Here is a 23984-nt window from a genome sequence, read left to right on the forward strand (position 1 = left end):
GTGTGTCCTTTAACACCACAGTAGGTACAAGTGAATTCTTTATAGATCCTCTTTAACTTTGTTGTAGTTTTAGACTTCTTACTGCCCGAAAGTTCCTCATCAGCATCCTTTCTCCTTTTTTTCTTAATGTTTCTTGGCCTTCTCCTAGTTTTAGGTGCTTGAGACTTGTTGTATTCAGATTTTTTCCACAATTCCTCACCCGGTATTGGATTTAAAGAATGCACGTATGTAGCCCTATATGCTTCCATAGTCAACCAATGATGACAAAAGTCTTTAGAATTTCTTTTATCCTTGAAATTACTGCACATCCATTGACACACAGCATGCCTATAGATTCAAATTTTGCTTTAATCAACCGTCATGTTAGTAGGCCAACCACGAATTTCAAACCTTTGGTAGCCATCATCTCCACACCATATAGGTGTCCATTTTTACGAGTCTTTCCTGATCTTTAGCAGCCGACTTTGTTGGATTCGGGGCAGCTTGCCAATATGGTGAGACAATTTCACTTTATTTTTGACAATCGACCTCATTGAAAACATCCAAACCTCCTCTAGTAGTGTTATAATTGGCTTTGCTCTAAACTCCTTGATTCTTGAGTTAAATACCTCACATCTATTGTTACAAATGTTGTCCATCTTTGATTCATGACTGAAAAATGCTCTTGTCCACGACTCTTTAGGCCACTTGTCCAAGTATGTCCATGCTTCTTCATTTCTCCTCTTTAGCCTAAGCATCTTCTGTTCAAATCTGTGGCGGGTAGTTTTCCTAGCACAGTCCCACAACATGCCTTTCAACTCCAATCCTTTCATTATTTATTAAAATTTTTCCATAAATGCCATACGCAAAATCTGTGATGAATCATAGGCAGCAATTTCTTGACAGTTAGTATTAACCCCTAAACCAAACAATAAGAACAATTTTACTTTCATGCTTCATATTAGCCATTGAAATAATGTTAATGAACTCAAACTGACCTTGAAATAATTTTAGTGAACTATTTTTGAACTCCGCAAAAAAAATTTCATGTTCTATGTATTCCAAGTCTATAATAATGTGTGTAATTAGTAAAATGCCAATGATAAAACTAAACATTCCAAATTCAAACAAGTTGAATTTGTACTCCTTAAATATTCTATCAGTGTATAATTATACTGGTAAGTGTCAGTACTCATAATTGATAATTGATTACTAGCCTGTTTATTTAAATATATCAAAAACAAATTATCTAAATAATTCAACTCTACTAAATGATTCAATATAAATATGTTTGAACGATATATAAAAAATGTAAATGACATATATGCTTTCAAACAAGTATATAAAAAGTGACAATATTGTATGTATAATAAAAAAAGAGTAGTACCAATTAGTGACATATATATATAACTCATTTATACAATAAAAATTGAAACAAGTTGAGTTTGTAAATAAATTGTATAATTTACTCCTTAAATACTCTACCAGTGTATAATTGAAACAACTTAAATTTGTAAACAAGTTGTATAATTTACTCCTTAAGTACTCTACTAGTATATAATTGAAGAAATTATTATTATAAAGCTCAAGTCTAGAGTACTTTTTGCATGTCCGATATAAAGTTCCGTTTATCTTGTTCATAGTCATCAAGTTCTTCAAGAAGCAATTCTAAAAACCACATCCAGTTCTCTTTATTCTCGACATCTACAATCACCCAAGCAATCGGATATATATGATTGTTGGCATCCTGCCCCACAGCTGAAAGTATTTGTCCCCCCAAAATGCGTCTTTAAGAAAGCTCCATCTAAACCAATCAATGGTCGACATCCAACCTTGAACCCCCTTTTTGCAACCATCCAGACAGATATACATTTTTTGAAATATTGGGTCGCCTTCAACCTGTGGAATCACTCCAATTTTGACGGTTGACCCTGGATTGCTCTTAAGTAATGTCACACCATAGTCTCTAAGTCTACCATACTGTGCAGCTGCATCACCATACACCGCATTCCTTGCATCTGTTAAAGCTCTAGTCAAGGAGGACTTGTTCAAATCCAGTTCACATCTCCTCTTGAAATAAGTCGCTGCCTCACAATGCTTCAAGTTAGGGTATTTTCTCAACTTCTTGACTAAGTTCTGAGCAAGCCACTTTCTATTTGCTGCTCTATTTTTGTTCATCCTAGGACATACATGCTCATTATTGAACGTCTTTAACTTCCAGCATGTCTCTTCATGGTCCTTAGATCCATATGCAACCGATGGACATTTAACTTCTTCATTCTTTCACTTGCAAACTACCCTCACCCTATAGCTTTCATTTCTTCTAAATTTTATTTGTCTCCCCTCTTGAATGGTGAAGTCCCTCACAACTTTCACAAATTCTTATTCTAGTGTTAAATTTTATTCCAACTTGGAGCATCAGCTGTCCAAACCAAGTACCTTGTAAGGATATTGGAAACATGTCATCACTTTCTTCGTCACTAAGTTCATCTTCAGAATCTGGGGAAGTTTTTAACTCTTTCGATTGCCAAGAATATTTTCCATCAGATTAGTCATGCATTGGATCATAAGCATCATAATATGAACCATAGTTGTTTCCTAACACTTGTAACTAGTCCACCTCCTCATCAGAACTCTCTACTATAATTCTATCATCTTTCACTAACACTTTCTCTTTTCCCTTCTTCCAGGCAGACTCCAGTGCATTCTTGAACTTCAAATCCCTTTTTCTTGCTTCAGAAATTCCACCATCAATATCAGAGTCATTTGAGCTTTCAAATGGGTCAGGCCTATATAGGCTGTCTTTTACAGAATCATATGAGTCACTACTACTGCTGGTTTGGTCTCTATCATCCTAACTTTCTACTATTTTACTTGCTGATCTAATAGATGATCTGGTAATAGGTTTGGTCTTGACAAAATCAACTGAAGTAGGTTTGGGTTGGGGCTTGTTTGTAGGCTTAGTGGTTATGACTTTAGATGTTGAGGGTTTGTTCTTGAGTTTGGGTTTGGTTGCAGATTTAGATGATGTGTGATTTGTCTTGATAGTGTTGGATGTAATGAGTTTTGGTTTGATGTTAGTGGTAGTGGATTTGGTTGAGGTGGGCTTAGGTTTAGATAAGTTATGCTTGGTTGGTAGATTAAGTTGGGCCTGGGTTGGTGATTCGAGTTAGGCCTAGGCTGGTAGATCTCCTTGGGCTTGGTCTTGGGCTGGTACTTTTGGTTTGGCCTGGACTACTGGTTCTTCATTGGGATTCGTAGCTGAGACATCATTTGGGCTTTCTATTGAATTTGGTGTTGTGATAGGTGCATCCTTGTCTTCTTCATGAGCAACAGGGGTAAACTCTATTAACTCAGGTATTTCATCATCGTGAAGCTTCTCAAAATATAAGTGGACTCTTTTTTTGTTCATTCTTGAAAGATAGCATATCTCTAACAATTCCTTGTCATGTGAAAGTTCTCTCAGTCCATTCTTTAAAAGTCTACCAAGAATAAGCCACAAACATTCAATAATGTCAGCATAACTGAGCTCCTTATAGTAATCCCTCAATGAAAATACATCCAATCTATCTTCATCTAGTCCAGTTAATTCATTCGTATTGTCCCTTTCGTAAACTACACTGCATTCTTTGTAACAAAACTGCCTCCGTGATGATAGACAATGGTTATCAAATCACACATCTACAAATATAATCCAAACAATTAATAACTTAACTTCATCATCCAAGTCCCTTTATATCATGTATCAGTTGACTCTACATTAACATGTCAATCAAAATTTGTAATCAAAACAGAAAATAAAAATTCATATACAAAAGTGATCACTATAACAACAGCTATATAATTTTTTGCTATCTATAATTAACAGCTACGCATTATCACATTGACAAATATAATCTATTTACTCATTCATGAATTTTTTATTTTATATTTTAAAAAAAAATCATTACAGAAAACTTAACCAAGTTATGTGTCAAAAAAACACAGTTAACACTAATCACAGTAAAAGCTCAGCTATTGAAATTATCTATAAGGAGAAATTAGTAGATAAAGAAGTGATAGATTCACTAACTTTGATGTGATTTTTTCTTTATAACACAATTAACATTAATCATAACCAGTCTTTTAAAAAAGAGAATATTAACAGAAGAGGATCAATAACTAAAACTATCTACTTTTACAATGCACCCAATCCATTTGAGCTTCAAATAGAGCACAAATCAATGGCATGTAAATCCCAACCAAGAGAAGACACAAAACATAATATTGAACCTAAACATAGAATGATTGTATTACTAACTTTTTTGGGAGAAACGGTGGTGCGTAGATTCTTCTTCATCGTCATAGCAAACGGGAACGTGTGCGACGAGTTTTGTCGGTGACGTACACTAGTAGCGATATTGATCTTCCATAGTATGGTGCATGCGAGAGAATGGAGAATAAAAAGAAGAACAGTTTCTCTGTTTGAGTGGTTTAATCATTGGTAGTGAAGTGTTGTTGAATTTTAACCCAAAAATGGCTAAAACGATGTCGTTTGAAGAGAGATTACGCGCCAAGGAAGAAACAGCGTCATTTAATAAGGCTAGGTGTCAGGCCCACATGTCACTTAACGTTCCAAGTAAGCATTGTTGTCAAACTCGTGAGTTAACTCATAAACTCATAAACGAGTCTAGGTAGTTAATGCCAGGGCATCTTAGGCTAGTTTTACTAGCCTTTTTCTTTGTTTTCATCAGGTTTTATGCACTTTCTTGAGTTATAAGTAAGCCATTTGGATAAAAATATATGTATGCCTATATTCATTCAACCATGAGTAATTTGATGCAATTTCATGAGAATTATGCTGTAATTAGTTGTGTATTAGGAATGATAAGAATTCTCAAGATTTTGGCATAGCTTTGATGCATTTGTTGGTTGATAACAGGTGAAGAAAGGCATGGAAGAAGGTTGAAAAAAAGAGACTTAGAGAAGAGAAACAGAGCATAAGTTGCAGATATTCACGTTTGAGGAAGCGTTGGAGATCCAACTTTAACCCTAACGTGGTGATGAAAGAGCCAATTCTGGAGCTAAGGGAATTTTGAGCGACGCGTACGCGTGAAAAAAAGCAAAAATTGACATCCATGCAGAAGCGTGCAGCAGGCGTACGCGTCACTGAGGGATTTTGACCGATGTGCGCGGAAGCGCATAGTGCGCGCACGCGCCACAATCGAACGTTGGGGGTCCAACGTTACCTCAAACGCTACCTCCAACATCTTCGATGCTCATCCTAGAATTGAGATTGGAAAAAGTTGAATCGACACGCACGCACCATTGCCGCGTACGCGCACCTGGAAAAAGGCAATGCACGCCTAAGCGTGAAGTACGCGCACGCGTGAAAATGCCAACGTTGGAGGGAACGTTGGAGGTCAAACACTGAGGCCAACGTCATCCTTCCCTGGATCAAACTGGAAATTGGATAATATACATCCACGCGCAAGCGCACAGTGCGCGCACGTGTGGATGAGCAATTTTGGCAAGGTGCGCGGAAGCGCATGTTACGCGAACGCGTGGATCAGCGGACGTTGGCCCTCCAACGTTGGGTCAAACGCCAATGACAGCAAACCTTTCTGGTTTTACTGATATGATTTAAAGTGGCGTTTGAGTCAACGTTGGCACAAAAACGTTGACTCAAACTTGAAGCACCAGCATCCAATTTTCACACAGATCTCTTCTCAAGATCAAGAGCAATCATTTGGAGCATCTTCAACCGAAATTCATCAAGGCCAAAAGCCCAATTCAAGGCTTGAAGATCAAAAATAGGAAGTGTATAAATAGAAGCTAGTATGATTTAGAGAGAAACTTTTTCCTTCTTTTAGTATTTTTCACCTGTAATTTGGAGAGTTTTTATTTTGATTTTGGATCTTGGAGAATTGGGAGGAGAATTGAGTTCTCTTCCTCTGGATTTTCTTGTTTTCTTTTCTGCAAAGCTTGCTTGAGTCTTGGGTGTGAAGAACTGAGGAAATTCTGTCTCAATCTCACCTTAAGATCTCTTTGTTTCTTTTTCTACATAATTCAAGTTTCCTTACTGATTTTCATCTTTCCTTTTGCTTTGAATTGTTTTTCTGAATTGGATCAAGGAAGGTAGTGAGATCTAGACTTGGTTTTCTAGTCTCTTGACCCCTGAGATCTTAAATTTCTTTTCTGTTCCTCTGCTAAGGTTGCTTCAAGCTTAATCACTTCTCTGTTTGAGATTTACTTCAGTTCAATTCATCTCTTATTTTTCTGTCCTTTGCAATTTACTTTCCTTTGTTTAAATTCTGCAATCCCAGCTCCCAATTCCCTTTTATGATTCAAGCCATTTACATTTCTTGCATTTTAAGTTTCAGTTATTTACGTTTCTTGCATTTTAAGTTTCAGTTATTTACGTTTCTTGCAATCTAAGTTTCTGCAATTTACCTTACTTGCACCTTAAGATTCAGCTCTTTTAATTCTTCTGCACTTTAAATTTTTGTCAATTATCCCTCTCCCTTTAAATTCCATGCAATTTAGCTTCTGTTGAACACAAATCACTCAAATCAACTCTTATTTGCTTTACTAAATCAACCACTAAGCTAAAATTGCTCAATCCTTCAATCCCTGTGGGATCGACCTCACTCATGTGAGTTATTATTACTTGATGCGACCCGGTATACTTGCCGGTGAGTTTTGTGTTGGATTATTTTTCACACATCAGTAGTGGAATCGAGTTAACTCGGACATAAACTCGTTTCTGAGTAGACTCAGATAGACTCGGGTAAACTCGCATAAACTCTGTCAAACTCCCGAGTTTATGAGCGAGTTGGCGTGTTTGCTTTGTTTGACCTTTTTCGCCAAAACGACGCCATTTTGGGCCCAAAAATAAAAAATAAAAAAAGGAAGAAAGGGAGCAATGTATGCACGTAACCCTAAACAGCTAAATCCCTCACTTTGCTCGCCGCACTCACTCAGTCACTCTCTTCTCCAAGTCCTCTTCGTGTTTTGTCCGTCCCTCGCTGCCGTCCATCCCTCGCCACCGTTCGTCGTTCCCCAAATAGCTCATCACTGTCTCCCTCTCTGCCATTCTCTCACTCTCACTCTCTCATTCTGCTTTCTATTGACCTGTTTTGCATCAAAGCTCGTGGACTCATGGAGCTTCTGCTGTTGCCACGCTGCCGTCGTTTGTCGCGTCCTGCCGTCCTCTGCCGATTCGTCACGTCCTCTACCAAGTCATCGCGTACTCTGACACCGTTCGTTCTTGTCTGCCTGCACATCACATCAATGTTTGGTTCCTCAACTGAGCCTACTCCATTTAGCCATTCAAATTCACGTATGTTAAAAAAAGAAGTTACTGAATTGCTGCATGTTATAGTTGTTACTTGTTAGTGTTAGTTTAGTCTATTCTTAATTGCTATTTTTTGTAATTTGTAGTTGTTACTTGTTAATGTTAGTTAGTTGTTACTTATTACTGAATCTGAATGTCTGAAACTCTAAAATCTCATATCTGAATTTATCAACTTTGATAGTAGATAACTTTGCAACTGTTAGTGGATAACAATGTAATAACCAACTTTGCAATTGTTTAGTTTAGTGGATAACTTTGCAATCGAATATGAAACTCTATAATTTAGTGGATAATTCTAAAATAATTTCTAATCATTTTCTAGAGATGGATAAAAATAAGTGGATAACTTTGCTAAATCAATTATTTGGTTTGTTGATTTGTTTATTCAAGGACAAAAATACAAACATGTGAATGATTATGATTTTGTTGGCTATGTCGAACTTGAACTTGAAAGAAATGAGGTTTCTAATAAAGATGGTGAAGATGATGATGTTGATGCAATGGAAGATGAAGATATTGGAGAATTTCAGTTTTAGACTTTTAGTTTATTAGAATTTTAATTGTTGCTTTGTTGTTTTATTTTTTTTTCGGTTGTATATATTCTATGAGCTTTGATTGTGTGATTATGTATTTTATGTTGAACTAGATGCATATTTGTGAAGAATTTAAATGTGTGTTCTAGAGTACTTGTTATAATTATAGTATTATGTTAATTATTATGTGTTTTGATGTTGAAATTGTTAAGTCCGAATGCCTATATTTGACTATATATATATATATATATATGTTTATGAGTCAAGTTTAGGTCAGCTCTACGAGTTTATCTAGACTCGCGAGTTTGACAACCTTGCAAGTAAGCATGTCTTTAATGAAGATTAACATAAGGGCTAATATGAGTCACTTATTAAAAATTAGAGGTTCAAATTTAGTTCATTGGAATTTCAAAGGTCAGATTAAGTCATCCAAATCTTAGGTACCAATTTGAGTATTAACTCATATTTTGATGTGTATTAGTCTTTTCAAAAAACATGGATATGGGCCGGGGAACCTATTTAAGGAACTTGCAGCTAAAAGCCTAAAATTAACATGGGTATGGGCCAGAATTTCTGCCCATTATATCCTCATGGGCCGTTGCCCATTATATCCTGTAAAGCCATTTGACCCATGACACACACACACACACACACAAAACCCTTAAATAACCAGAAATTTTGTTATTAATTGTTATTTTATTTTTTTTACTTAGTACAAATGTATTATTCAACCCTTTCCAAAAGCAATCATATATAGCAGAGGATGAGAGATCTACAGTGACGTAATTGTCGAATTAGAAGACTAATAGTCTAGCTAATTAAGCAAACTTGGAAAGAAAAGAAAAAAGGAACGGAAAAGGATATCTCATCACTTCATTTTCCGAAAACAATAGGAGAGATCAGAGACAGCTGTTGGATTTTTGCCAAATGAATATGATACTATTTTTTATACTGTATAGTTTGTTATTTTTCTACATTTAAATTCGTACCTGTATAATATAAGTACTATTAGTACACTTGTTACTATTGAAAACATGTCAGGTTTAACTTCATTTCCTACTCTATTTTGTTACATCCAAAAATAGTAAATTCCATCAGATCAGATTAGGGTTCATGAAATTCATTTTTTTGGCCAGATATTGCAGGTTAATTTATTGTTTGAATGGAAAGTGGGAAACAGATACTGATACCACACCATGATCAAAGAACAGCATTTTTAATTGCAACCTTATAGAATGTTGGTATATATGTTGCTCCTAATTCAAGCCATGATAATCAATAATCTCAAGAATATAATAATTCTAAAATATAATAGCCTGAGGGGTAAGTAAGTAAATAAATTAAACGTGCTAAGCAACAAATAAATGTATATCATCACTACAATAACATGTTAGTCAACATCATTTGTCAAACATCTTCAAGACCACAACTTCTTATGGAAAAAGAGAGGAGATATTATGGATAAATGTGATAATATAATTAGCAACTTATATATCAACATTATTTCTTTTAGTGGGGTAGATTATATTATATATGATTCAGGGAAGCCAAATTAGTGACTGATTAGAAACACGTAAGAATGCTAATAATTTAGTTAAAGTGGACCCGACAAATTGACTTGTAAATAGAAATGAGGACCACGAACTGAGTTTTATGGTGTGACTGATTTCACATGGATCGGAACAATAATAAATAGTGTTGAATATTCGATTTTTTTTTTTCCAGCTGTTATTGAATGAACAATTCTTACTTCTGAATTGTGAGTGCCACATTGTTTCTTTCTAATTGAATTATTCAAATTGTGATCGTTAGGGTAGCACTTCACACTTTGCAAATAAAAAGAATTAAATTTCAAAGGTGGTGGAGCTGCTAACTTTAGGTCTAATCGCGTGACAACAACGACCTCACTTGTTGTTTAGGTAAAAGTTCATAGACACATTAATTTGTCACCTTGTGTTTGATTAAGACAACCTCATCTATTCAACACAGTAAATCATATCTAAACATTATAATGTATATCCATCCATCCATTAATCAATATGAAATAATGTTGGTCTAATAGGTATTTATATGTTTTACTCTCTTAACTCATTTCATAAGAAAAAAAAAAAGAAAAGAAAAAATGGCTCTACATTGTACGTTAAAATAATAAGATATGAATCCCACCAAAATTTCATATAATAGCACAAAGCACCATAAACTGAATGTTGAAGCTTTCCACTGTTAAATTCAATGATCTACTGTTCATTTAAGCTTTTCCACAATTTGCTCTCCAAAGTAGTGTAGTTTCACTGTCTTTAACTCTAAGGTGCGGTTTACAGAGGAAACAATCAGACATGCTCCGCTGACAAAAATAGTTAAAATTACAATGACAAATAATTTTTAAAATATTTTTAAATATAACAAAAATAACTAAATATTGTCAATATTTCTCAAAATATATTTTAAAAGATAGATATTGATGTAATTTTTTTCAAGAATAATAATATAAAAAAGACATTTTCATCTTTAAAATTTGCAAAGTGGATTTTCTTTTATAATTTTTTATAATTGGCAAAAAAAGTGATTTAGAGATTGAAATTTTGCTCTAATTTTTAGATCAAATACACAAGTAGTTTGTCAAATATAAAAAAGATTACCACTTATATAAAGAAAATTTTACACTAATTTTGCCACATTTTAAAAGTTTTTAGAACAATTTTGTTCTTTGATCTTTTAGAAATATTTTGAGTGTATTTTTTATATACCCGCATTTTAAAAGGCGGTAAAAGCAGTAGTGAAAACAAAAAAAAAAAATACTTGTCGCTAGACAATGGAGTACCAAACATGACATTTGACATGATAAGATTCATCCCATGTTTTGATATTCATCAACATACTACGAGATTAATGAATTTTCTTAAAGAAGAAAAAACAAGTTAGAAAATATTATTATATATGTACACCACATTTATATATATGTTTTACTTTCATTGTTAAAAATGATTGATAAAAAGGTAGAGAAGATAAAAATTGTTTTTCATACTATACAAAAAATATACACAAAAATAGTGCAAATGTAATTTTTCTTTATAGGTTACTTGTATGGAATTTTTCACTAAAGCAGCACTATCAACATTCCAATTCTTAATGCTGAGTTAGATAGTCAGATTCAACCTTACAAATTCCCATCACTTCATGTTAGATCTTACTCAGACACATGTGACATGTTTGCACATTAACATTTAATTGATAGGTAATAACTATTAACTATGATGCCGATACATAAAACAAGAGGCACATACATACATACAGCTAGGCGCATATGAGCAGCATGATTATTATAGAAACAAATTAAAGCGATTACATTAGTACGGGAAAAATTATTGGGGAAATTTCTAATAATAAAAAAAGAGAAAGAATCATTGAGATCCTTATATAAATTAAGAAGATTGTTGGTATAAGAAACAAGCATCATTCACATGAATGATTAAACTTGTTGAGGATACAGCAAAACATGAGCAATGGACAAAAACCACATTACCCCACATAAGTCCTTTGCTTCATAAGCAGCATCTTAACTACCGTTTTAAGAGCATGTCAGTTTGCATTCAATTTGTTGGCATTCCATGCCCTTCTTGCAGAATATATGCCCACCACACCAATCATTTCAAAGACCACACAATAAAATAGCTTAAAAATATATATATATATTTATGTTTAATCAATCTCATCTCAACGTGTAAGCTATATTTGACAAATTTGTCTCCCATTATTTTAATTATAAGAAAAGAAGTTATCCAATAAAAACAAGAGATAAATTTATTTTAAAGATGTCAATGTAATAAAATTTTTTTGAAGGACGAAAATATGTTAGGGACCAATTTGGACATATAATGCATTTTATATTTTCTGGTTTCATATCTTTATTCATTCAAGGAATAGGTTGAGAAATTACTCAAAATAAAATAAAGGAAGCAAATGATTTATTTGTAAAGCATTAAAACTATTTAATTAACACAATAAAGAGGCAGGGTAATTAAAAAAATGTAACTAATGGAGCATGGATGATGGGGTTTGAAGGGGTATGAATGTTGAAGGAGAAGATGGCAATGGCAGAACCTGAGATGAACCTGTTACATGTTGAGAAGAAGAATCTTTGAGCCCAAAGAGTGTGTTTCTCCTACCTTCTTCAACGAGTCTTCTGTACAATTTCTCCTCTGCATCCCTCAGGAACTTGAACTTTGGAGGTGGCGAGGATCTAAACCTATTGAACTCTGATTCTTCTTCTGATGATGATTCAAAGAGAGGGTTGAATTCCAAAGAACATTTGAAGGGTGAAGAACAAGGTGTGTCTATAGCACACATAAGATCACTTAAGCTTCTTGATTTTCCATCTTCACATTCCAACTCCTCTTTGGTTTCCTCTTTGATTGTGAAGAGAAACCTTGGAGGACCTGCAAGATTGTGCAGCCTCATCAACTCTGATTCCACACTACCACCTTGGAATTCTTCTCCACCATTATTATTATTATTATTATTACCCAACTCTGGTTTCCCTGAAGTAGCATGCACGGTTCGTGGAACCTTCCAGCAAACCCAATAATGAAAGAGACCCTTTGACGGGTCACTATTATTATTACTCTTCTGACCCATTTCAATATCTGAGGATGATGATGATGATGATGGTGGTGTTCTTGTATGGTTTCTCCACCACAAGAAATAGAAAAGCTGTGCAGCAAAAACAAGAAGGAGAAAAGCAAAGACAAGGCTCAAAACAATACTTAACACACACAAAGACATGGCCCTTTTTCTAGCAAGGGAATTTCATCACATCATCTTCATCATACAAGTACAAAGAAACAAATTTTTCGGTGATGGTTGAAAGCTAGCTACGAGCTAGGAAGAAAGAATTAAGAGAGAGATTAAAGGGTGTAAAGATATGATACTAATTTAGCTTAGTGCCACTCAATTCTTACCTTTGAAGCTCTCTATAGCTAGCTAAGCTAAGCTATCTCTAATAAAGCTACTAATTATTAATTAAGTAATAAGGAAGTAGTTGTGAGGGATTGAAGAAGACAGAGTGGTCTAGTTTAGTTTTGTTGTGTTGCTTGATTATTGTAAGGGTTAAGGAATATGGTTTTGGTTTATAGAAAACAGGGGCATTAGCTTCTATTGTTTTGTTTGGGTGAAAAAATGTGGCTGATGAAACAGAACACCTCACATGCCACGCATGGGCTGGTAAAACCGTGTGCCTTAGCTTGCCACTATTCCAACATTACCAAATGGATCATCTTAATTTTTTTTTAAATTATTTTTACAAAATATGATCTTTTATGATATACTTTTTAAAAGAAGATGTTAAATGGGAAGAGATAAAATTTTACAAAATAAAAAAAATTGAAAAAAAAAATTAAAGGATCTATTTCCAATAAGATAATTATACTTCTAGTATTACAATAATCATATTTCTAACACCTAATATTTCTAAGTTATTTGGATATAAAAAATATAAGTACTTTTTATATAAAAGTATAATTAAGGTAATGAATACAAAATTATTTTGCATAACATGAATTTTTTTTAAATAAAAGGTAATTATTTTATTGTATATTTACTTATTGGTATAAAGTAAAACAATTACATAATTTTTAAATGAAAACACTAGCTATTTTATCCTTTTAATAATAGTGGTGAGCATTTTATAATTTTTTTTAAATAGATATATTTATCCTTTAAAAAAATATATAGAGATAAATTTGTAATCTTAATCTTTTTGCAAGTATTTTTCTCTCTTGAATGGCGTCTATCCCAAATTGCTTCTCAATAAAGGTTTTGTAAGTTTTTTATGCTTTGACATTCGGGTGTTTTATTTTTATAAATTAAATAAATATAATAATTACTAAAATAAATAATTTAAAAAATATTTATAGAAATAAATACTCAATTTTTTATATCGTTTACAATGTAAATGATACAAGATAATTTAAATTTTTAGTATGTAATTAGTACATAAAAAAGGTTGAAAAAAGAAATTAAAATAGATATGTTTGATCAATTAGTACTCAAAAAGAATACATAAAAAATTTTAGATTAAATTGTGTATCTCGTTTACAGGATATTTATTTCGGTAAATATTTTTAAATTATTTATTTCAATAATTATTATATTTATTTAACTTATAAAATAAAAAAACCCTTTGACATACTATATTTAACTAAAAAAATAGGCTTTTTCTTTTAAAGGTGCATTTTATCCTATAAGCATAGACAAACAAAACCATTAAAATGAGATTATCTATAATACAAGTATATGCTAGAAAACTATTAATTAAGCATTTAATAAAAGTATGATGGTGGTATCCAAAAATGTTAAGGTTTCTAATAAAAAGTATATGACAAAAATATATAGAAAAAGAATGACTTAACAAGAAGGGTTAGTTAGCAAGAGTAAAATATGAAAGCATATATCCTAAGAGGAAAAAATTGAAAATTAAGATAAGTTTAATTCTGTGGCAAGGAAAAGGAACATAATAACGCTCATCCAAAAGAGCATAACTTAATGGAATAAAAGTCACTTAGATAAAATAAGGTGAATCGCTTTGGCTTCACTCGTAATGAAACGAAGCTTCTTAATTCGTATTCTTGCTATTTGATTTCCGTGCTAAATATGACCAGAATAAATAAAAACAGAAATATTCAATTGAAAAATATCATCATAAATAAGACTCGGTGCCAGAGAATCTTCTCATATGCTACATAACGTACATGCATGACCTGTTTATATTACATTTTCGCTTTCTTGTATTTTACCTAATTAGTTGGCATGGCATAACATGAATAATATAAGCTTGATAATTAACAAGACTAGATTCAATACTATTAATAATAGATAAAAGAAAAAGAGCACTAACTAAGAAAGTCCAAGAGTTTTATAACGAACTATCCTATCCAATTGTGGAAGCAAAAAATCAGTTCCGACTTCCGAGAGTTAGAGTTTAGTATATAACAATGAGTCAAGGTTGGTCCCGGCCTGGAGAAGTGAAAAAGTCAATGAAGTTGTGATTTGCAAGTTCATGATTAGATTGCTGTCTTGCCCTGCCTGCTGCCAAAGTGCCAGTTGGGTGCTGCGGAAACAGATCCAATGTTCTTGGGTGGATGGGCTCAGGTGGGATCATCATTGGCACAACATCCTCAATCCTTGGGCTAATGGGCTGAGGTGGCATCATCATCACAGGCAATGCTTGATCAGTCCTTGGGCTTACCACCATATTTGAGTGTTGATTTTGAAAGTGCCCAATTTCACTCTGTACCAACCCATATGCCGGGCTACGTACCACTGAAATGTTGTGGAAGACTCGAATGTCAATGGAAAGTCAATAATGAATAGTGAACATTAACATATATTTGATGAGTCAACGTGACTGTGCAGAAAGCATGCATATAGTAGTAAGTGAAAATGAAAGAAGATGAGAGGAGAATGAAAGAACCGGTAGGAGAAATCGGGGGAGAGATGGAATTGAGAAAGCGATTGAAATAAGGATGATGATGATGGTGTTGTTGAAGACGTAGTTGTTGTTGATGATGATCTTTTTGCCTCTGTCTCTGCCTGGCTTTGTGATTCTGGAACCAGTAGAAGACGTTCTTACCTTCAATGGGACCATAAACCTTGAGCCTCTCCATAATCTCCTTAATTTCTTTAGGGTTTGGAGTTCTCACTCCCTGGTTATAGATCTCCTCCAACGTGCTTATCTGCTCTTTCGTTGGGTTCCATCGTGAACAACTTGACGACGATGATGACGATCCTGCCGCAACACTCTCCTCCATTAGTAGTATCTAAATCTATGATGCCGATCGAGTACTTATTATGCTTTTTAAGAGTATTAATAGTTATTAGTAGTATGGGTTGGGTTTCATCAACTCTTGATCTTAATCATCTTTTATATTAATTACTAGCATCTCATCTTAATTCAACTTCCAAAGCGACCCTGCCCCCTAACCTGCTACTAATTTCATTACCCAACCGCATCCTTTCATGCTCTAACTCACCTTCAATTCATCTCTCCCTTTTTTTAATTTGTCATTCCCAACATTTTAAGCATGCTATTGCTGATCCTAATAATAATAGTTATCCACGACATACATCTATTATATAATATATTTAATTAACACATACTCTGCTTATATATTAAGATTACTAATTACTAATTAATTAATAAGTGACAAGTAATGAGAGATGTTTAGGCACCAAAAACAAAATTAAAGAAACAGCATAATCTTACTCTCGTCTCGACTATTGATATCCTTTCTGATTTTCTCTCTCCGCTGGTTATTAGTTTTTCATAATCTCTCTCTCATTAATGATAAGCCGCCCTGCACCATGCGAATAAGTGTCTCTCGTCTATCCATATGTTGCAATGTCTAGTTAGATTTATTTTCTTTTAATTTTATTAATTAATTAAGCTTCTTCAAGAATTTGCTACAATTTTATATTGAAGTGTTATTTTCTGTTTTAAATTAAATATTATTATTATACTCTTTTGAGTACGTTTGGAAGAATTCCAATTTTATTTGTACTAATCTAATAGTTAGATTTTTTTGTAATTCTATTTTTAATGAATAAAATTTTATCTTTGAAAAAAAATTAAGCACTCTATTCTATATTTTACTTTATTTTAGCTGCATTATTGGGAATTTTTATATGACGTTAAAATGTTTTATTATTTGTTTTTTATTTTTATTTATTTTAGAAGCATTATTATTATTATTATTATTATTATTATTATGATAAAGGCATGCGCAGTCTTGGTGGCTTAATGAAGAGAGAAGAACGTAGACATTGCTAAATTGACCAAAGGTCAATAAGCAGTATAGCCGACTCTAATTATCAGTGTCATCTCACCTCGTGAACAAGACACATAAAAATGGGTGGCAGATGGCACATTCCCCCTTGCCTTATTTATTTCTACCACGCAGTTCGAGAACACCACGCAACATTAAGGATTTGCTTTGCTACGTCATATTTGATATTTCCCCTCTTATTCTGCATTCTTCATTTTTTGGAACGGAAATTTGTTGAAATGTGTCAATCGGTACATGAATGCTACAAACATGCAGGATTTGGTTTTATGCGTTCTAAATTTGTTGAGATTTTATAACAAGTTAGCATATAAATAATCAGTAATGTTAAGAGATTAGCATATTTTATAATTTATAATTATTAATAATTATTACTAATATTTTTAATAATATAAAATTATATTTAATAATATAAGATTACATATTTTTTTAATAATTAAATAATGATTATAATTTAATAAAAGTACTGATTTTTAATATTTTTCATAAATAAATCCTATTTTATTCACGTATAATTATTTTTTCTAAGAATATATAAAAAGTTACAGTATAAAAGATATTAAAAATTATTAAAATTTATTATTTTTTATTGTTATTCAATAATCAATTACTTTTTTGAGATTGGGACTTTACTTTCTCTTTTCTTTGCCCTATCATTTTCATTCTTAATTAATTTGAATTTAAAATGGATTTGTATTAAATTTTGTTAAAATAAAAAAATAATACAGTAAAAAGAGTGACAATATAATCACTTTTAAATCAAAATTATTATAAAGCTTACACCTATGTAAATTTAGTAATGATTAATTTCTTAATATATTATTTTGTAAATTCTCCTGATTTCATATATAACATTAAAATAATAATTACAAATGAATAAATATATTGTCTAACGAATTATAATTTAAATAATATAATTTTTTCTTACTCATTTATAAGTGAGAAATTCGAATCTCTTTATTTTAAAAAAAAATGTTAATACATGTATATATAGCATTGGATTGCCCTCCATGGTTCTCAGCTTCAACTGAAACTGAAACTATAAGAAGGTCGCATGCAATTCAATTAGCTGAGGTGTTTTGATTGTGTTTACATATATACAACTTGGTTTATAGCTAAGTAAGAATAATCATAAATTAAAGAGACTTCAAATGTTACAAGCATGCATACCTGAATGAATAACCTGATATATTTCAACAGTAGCGAAATGATTATTTAGAAAAGCTGCAAGTATGAGACATGTAAAGAGAATATAGAACGAGACTTTTTGTCTTCTCATTCTTGCTATGGTGAATTGTTGCAGTTTGTATGCAATTCATAGATTCTTATACATGGTAACACACATACATAATCAATTAATGATTAACAGATTTAAAATTTTACATGAGAATTTTGTTATACACTATATTATGCCTCTGGTGGGGAATCCTATGCCTTTACTTTATTATGATTTTGATAAGATGTTTATTCATCCTTATTAGGGATTGATTTCTAGTGTACCATTATTATTCTATTGTTATGATCGCTTCTATAATAATTTTACAAATATTTACTATTAAACTACTTTTTTACTTTAGTCCGTAACAATGATAAAAAAATTTTATAGAACAGAATACACAAATTCAATTATAATTTTAGTATTTATCTTATTTTATTTTTATCTTTATTTATCTTGTTGTCGGCATGCTTTAATTTATAATATAAAAAGATTTTAGCTAATGTGTGTCTTTATATTAAAAAGTCAAATGTGATAAAAATGAATATGAATACTTATTAATATTTGGGAGACTTAGTTTTTTAAAAAAAAAATGCTTAAATTTTTAAATAAATTATATTAATGAAAATTAAAAATAAAAAATTTAGTGAGACTATAAATAGCAGGCTAAGTCTTAAGACTCATACTATACATATATAATAATATTATTTATTTCTTTTACAACAAAATAGTTGATATAATTAATTAATTGCTTTAGTTGTACATAATTGTAATTGAATCAAATCAATCACCCAAACACAAAGGCAAATGTGATAATGACATGTACAAGAAGATGTTACCTGGTATAGAGTAAAACTAGTATAAGTTGTGGATATTGTCACTCCATAAAGTTTATACTTCTTAAAAACATTTTATTAAAGTAATTTTAATGATAATATTTAAAATTTATATTAGATATATTTACTCAATTAAAATTAAAATAACTTAATAAATATAATATATCAAAATTATTTTTGATAAAATTATTTTAACACTTTAAATGATTATATATATATAAATATAATAAAAAATAAATATAGATATTCGTTAATGTATAAAATTATAGTATATAACCAAAAATGTATTTTTTTTAAACATGTAAAAAACCCAGGAGGTGGACCCATATAATATTTTTTATAGGCCCATAAATGGAGAATCCATTGAATCCACCAAAAGATAAATCGACACCGTCCATGGTAAAGATAGACCGATGAGATGAACGGTTGACAATGAATGAGGTGCGACCTGCGCCGCCGCAGTGGCTACCGGCTATTGAATTATCGTAGCTCAGATTCCAGATTCTGCTGCAGCCATGTTTTTGGCCTCGTAATCGCTTCCGATCAAATTTCAGGTTAACCTTTGAAGTTTGAAGCTTATCTCATCCTACTCCTCGCGTTGCTTATATATTCTTCTTATTATGATAGATAGAATAATTACTATAATTATAGAATTTCATACGAATTTAGCATCATTGTGGCTTTGGTTCCCGCATGAATCAAACCAAGTGTGTTTCTTCGTTGACTTGAGTCTACTGTGGTTGATTTTGTGAAATTCGTTATTTTCATCAGCCTATTATACCTTTTGGCAGGTGCTATTATTGTTTGAACATGTTTTCTAACTAATTGAAGTTGCAATGCTGCTTTACATATATGTCTCTTCGTTATCATTTTGATCTTCAAGTTCTTTATGTTTGGTTGCTTCCAGCAGCTAAAATAAGCTAATTGCTGTGCTTCTTTAACAAGTTAAAATTAGGGATTGGCAAGACATATTTCTAATTGTGAAGACAATTTTGTGATTAATGGAGTTGTATTTGAAAATATACTTTCAATTTCATGCTTGCCTGCCACAGAAGCTTGCTTAGCCATCAGACTCCATGGGAGACATGGTGGACTATTCTAATTCTAACATGACCAGGAACCCCAAACAAGGCAGTGTTGCAACTGGGAAAAAATCATATAGAAAATCACTGATTTTGTCTCGCCCTAAATCTGTTGTGCTGAGATATCATCAGCACCTTGTTTCACTGATTGATGGTGACTTTGGAACCAGTGCCGTCGGCCGCATCACAATTTTTGCGCTTAAAGTTGCTGCTTTAGAGATTGTAAGGAGGTTCTCCAAAAGCAAATGTCCATTTGTATGGAAAGGCCTTCAGGCACTCCAGATACTCTGTTATCCGCCTTTCCAATGGATTCAGAGATGGGCACCCTTTAAAGGTTTAGTGGAAAGTATGCAGGTTTGTTGTTCTAGATTTCTGAACTTTTTCATAAAAAAATGTATTTGATTACATTTTAATGGAGCAAACATATAATTCTCTATTCTGTCAGGTCCTATCAAGACCACTACTAGCCCTTTCAATTGCAACAATTTTCTCTGACCAATCAAAATTAAGTGATGGAAAGTCAGATTGTGTTACTGATTCACATAGTGATTTAGTAAAATCCTCAGAATTATCTACTGTGCAGGCTGATATGAATACAAGGTATATGAACGCTCTATATCTTCATGCACAGGTTTATCTATTTGTCTATTAACCCTTTGTGCTTTATTTTTTTGACGGGTACAAGTTTGTACTTAGGAAAAGAGAGAATGTATGGTTCTCTAATTTTATTTGCTAGGATAAGAATTTGAAGAACTTATCTCAAATAATCATTTATCTTCTCCTGTATGATGTATGTATATGTGAGGCATATTGAACCCAGAATTGTTGTGTTTTTATAACTACAGCTTCTTTGAATTAACATGTTGCTGTGTTCTTAGTCAAATGAAACGAACTTTATTTTACGGGTTTTTGTATCTTGATCATTTAGCTCTACTTGCAAGCTTTCTTACTTGTTCTTTTCATGCTTCTGCAGTCAGTGCTCGACAGATTCCAAAATTTTAGAATCTGAATATTGGTTGTCTCAACTCTTTCAAGAGCTTGAAAGTCAAGGGATTTGTTTGCCAGAAAGGTATTTTATGGTTATCTACATCTGCAGAACAGAATCTCATTCACAACTATCATAGTTCTTGGTGTCTCCGGTTGTTGCAGACCATGATTTTGTAGTGTTTATGCAGAATCAATAATGATGAGCTCCGAAGATTTTATGCAGCTTCTAATAATGACTTTTCATGCTTCCTTACCTCAATCAAAAAGACCGTACGCTGGCGAGAGGCTTACAGAATTCTTACTGAAGAAGAGCTGGAAAAGTGGTCAAAAGTTGTGTTTTGGCATGGATATGATGTGATGCACAGACCTTGCCTCATTGTAAAGCTTGGGCTAGCTTGCAGTACACTGGCATCTGAAGATAGACCTCGATTTGCTCAGGCAGTGGGTATGTTTCTCATTCTGTACATGCTGTATTTTGAATAGTTGGGGCAGGATTCTCCCCTCCTTTCATTTCCATAACATGGGTAAACTCAGTTTTTTTAGCTTATTGATTTTATGCCATTGTTTAATGGCATCCAATCTTTGTTATTTCAGTATCACATGTAGAACATGGAATCGTGCAGTTGGTTGATGCAGACAATCCCCAAATTACTGTCTTGGTGGACTGTGAAGGGTTATCTCCATTGAAAATTCCCATGCAAATGATGAAATCTTGTTGTTCGCTGCTGCAAGAGCACTTCCCAAATCGTCTTGGTTGTTTGTTTGTCATACGACTCCCAGAAGTTCTTAATTTTACTGCCCAGAGCTTTATCCAGGTAGACTCTCCTGTCTCTTTCATCAGCCTAAATTGACTTAGAAAGTAGTAAGAGAAGCTGCATCAGGTTGATGGTCTTCAAATGTATGGATCTTGAATGAATTGTTTAGATTAATTGCAATTTTACATTTTCATGTGAAACACCCATCTACATAATATCATATTTTCAGTTTCTTATCTGTTGAATTTAACACAGTATAGCATGTGAAAAGGGGTGTTACTAAACAATCTTAATTTGTTCATTTCTGTCAAAGAGTTTGGAGCCTACAACTCGGAAAAAGTTGAAAATGGAAGGGAAGATGTATCATAAGGTTCTTACTGATAATCTTCCAGCACTGCCATCATATCTCGGAGGCTGCTGCACTTGCTCAGAATGCTCTGAAATTGGCAATGGTAGAATGCTGCAACCTCATACAGCAGGGACCAGCAGGGGAGATAATGTGGGAGGTATTAGTGATAGTGACAATGAGGATTCAACATCATTGCATTTGCATCGTTCCAATGAATCCGAAGATCATTCGTTTGGTAACTATGAGCAGTTGTTGAGAACCGTTCTCATAGGTTTTCTCATATTTTGGGTTTTCATATCTCTTGGATTTGTTATGTATGATGCCGGTAGTCACCATTTCCTCTCATCATAATGCAAAGAGTGCTGGCCAAATCAGTTTCCTTTTGCTGGTTGTATAAATCTTCTTAGTGTGTGGCATTGTCCAATTAACAATGTATAGTTATCGGTTGCAATATAGATATGGAATTACTTAGCAATCATCAAAGACTCCTTAAGTCAGGAAAAAAAAATGCTTCTTCAGTTATTATATTCTGTAGTCCTCTATATTTATGTTAGCAATAAGAAATCGATTTAGAAAAACTCGGTTGAGATTTGGTGCATGTTGGGGGTGTTCTGTTTTGTTCTACCGTTATGCTGAAGTTCTGTGGAGGAGCTGAGAGAAAGGATAACAAAAACTGAGAAAATGATAAAGTTGAGATTGTGATATTGCTAATGAGATTTTCCTTATGCACGAGGTTAATGTTTCCTCAGACATTTAGCAGAATTTAGCTTATATAACAAATTTCTTTTACTGAACTTTTGTATTTGCTTCATATTAGTTTTGTCCTCTAACAAGTCTTAGTCACATCGTGTAATGTCAGAGACACGTTTTTCTGATTTAAAACCGACTCTTATTTAATTGGTATAATCAACCAATATTTTGAAAGTAATACATTATAAGTAAATTTGCAATTGGGAGCATGGATGAGTCTGGTGACAGATTTAGTGGAATGTTCACTGGAATCTCAGGAAAGAATCATACGGACAATATTGATATTTTCCCATAATGCACCAGGAAATCACTAAAATTCTGCACTTCCTATTTTAAGAAATAAACTGTCCCAAATACAGAGCCTTATGTATGTGCATGTTACTATCAACACTCATTATCACCCTAATTTACATTGTCCCTCATCTCACTTATTTATCTCAGAATCTCAGAAACTGTCAGCAGCATGACACAGCTATATTCATTGTCTGAATAGTGCAAATCCAGAAGAGACACTTACTATAAACCAATAAAAAAATAAAAAGAATGTGGGTGAGAATGAATATTCAAGACTATAATACACCACTAAATTTGGAGAAAAACTATATAGTATTCGTATTTTATTTTTATAGCGTAAAATAAGACAAAGATGCACTACTTTCTTACATAGGATTTCCACCTACATGAGAAGTATTATGGTCATATGATAGGAGGGTTTGCTTCTAAGTTTCCAAGAAAACCTTTATAAGCGTAAATAGATTATTAAATTGTGTAGAGCGCTAGCGTCATCCACGATCCAATCCAAGAAAGTAGAAACAATGATCTTGGTGGGTATGGGTGTGGGTGTGGTCCTCCTGTGTTCCCTCAAATTAAAAATACAAGCTCAAACTCAATTTTATTTCGTCAGCATAGAAAGTTAACATACAAAACCATGCATTACTAATAGTGTTGCCATATTATATTGTAATTTGATTTGTTGGAGATGACGACATATTATAGGTTTTATTTTACAATCTTTTTTAAAATAAAAATATTAGAGAACTAACAGAATTTTTTATTTTTAGCTAGTAAAATTAGCTAATAATATTTAAAGTGTAGACTAAAAATATATATTAAATTATTAGACTAAAAAAAATAGTCTAATAACTAAAAATATTGGTCAAAAATAATAAATTCTATTAATCTTTAAATTATTTCGTTTATACAAGATTAAACCATATTATACATTAAAAATAAGTTAATATATATTTTATAACCGTATTTCATATTTTTTAACTAAATAACCAATTATTAGAATAATCAAATTTGTCATAATAAAATAATTAAA

General features: G+C 32.5%; 3 protein-coding genes across 4 annotated transcripts; 1 reads left to right on the top strand and 2 right to left on the bottom strand.

Annotated features, from left to right (window-relative positions):
- Window positions 1–11796: 11796 nt before the first annotated feature.
- LOC107461664 (uncharacterized) lies at window positions 11797–13003 on the bottom strand. Its single transcript, XM_016080210.3, has one exon. The coding sequence runs from the start codon at window positions 12628–12630 to the stop codon at window positions 11881–11883; it is 750 nt and encodes a 249-aa protein (XP_015935696.1). The 5' UTR covers window positions 12631–13003; the 3' UTR covers window positions 11797–11880.
- A 1753-nt stretch (window positions 13004–14756) lies between these two features.
- LOC107461605 (WUSCHEL-related homeobox 2-like) lies at window positions 14757–15673 on the bottom strand. Its single transcript, XM_016080128.3, has 2 exons — window positions 15317–15673; window positions 14757–15165 (listed from the first exon to the last, which is right to left on the bottom strand). The coding sequence occupies exons 1-2, from the start codon at window positions 15651–15653 to the stop codon at window positions 14843–14845; spliced, it is 660 nt and encodes a 219-aa protein (XP_015935614.1). The 5' UTR covers window positions 15654–15673; the 3' UTR covers window positions 14757–14842.
- Window positions 15674–19121: 3448 nt separating this feature from the next.
- Window positions 19122–22642, top strand: LOC107461651 (uncharacterized). 2 transcript variants are annotated; one of them, XM_016080195.3, is made up of 7 exons: window positions 19122–19291; window positions 19790–20173; window positions 20265–20419; window positions 20793–20888; window positions 20995–21251; window positions 21401–21621; window positions 21875–22642. In XM_016080195.3, exons 2-7 carry the CDS (start codon window positions 19814–19816, stop codon window positions 22259–22261), a joined length of 1476 nt encoding a protein of 491 aa, XP_015935681.1. In that variant the 5' UTR covers window positions 19122–19291; window positions 19790–19813; the 3' UTR covers window positions 22262–22642. The 2 variants fall into 2 exon arrangements, with proteins under 2 accessions (XP_015935681.1, XP_052109500.1); XM_052253540.1 differs by having other exon boundaries at window positions 19793–20173.
- The last annotated feature ends 1342 nt before the right edge of the window (window positions 22643–23984 follow it).

This window comes from Arachis duranensis, chromosome 8, assembly GCF_000817695.3.
Source record: "Arachis duranensis cultivar V14167 chromosome 8, aradu.V14167.gnm2.J7QH, whole genome shotgun sequence".
In the NCBI taxonomy this organism is placed as follows: domain Eukaryota; kingdom Viridiplantae; phylum Streptophyta; class Magnoliopsida; order Fabales; family Fabaceae; genus Arachis; species Arachis duranensis.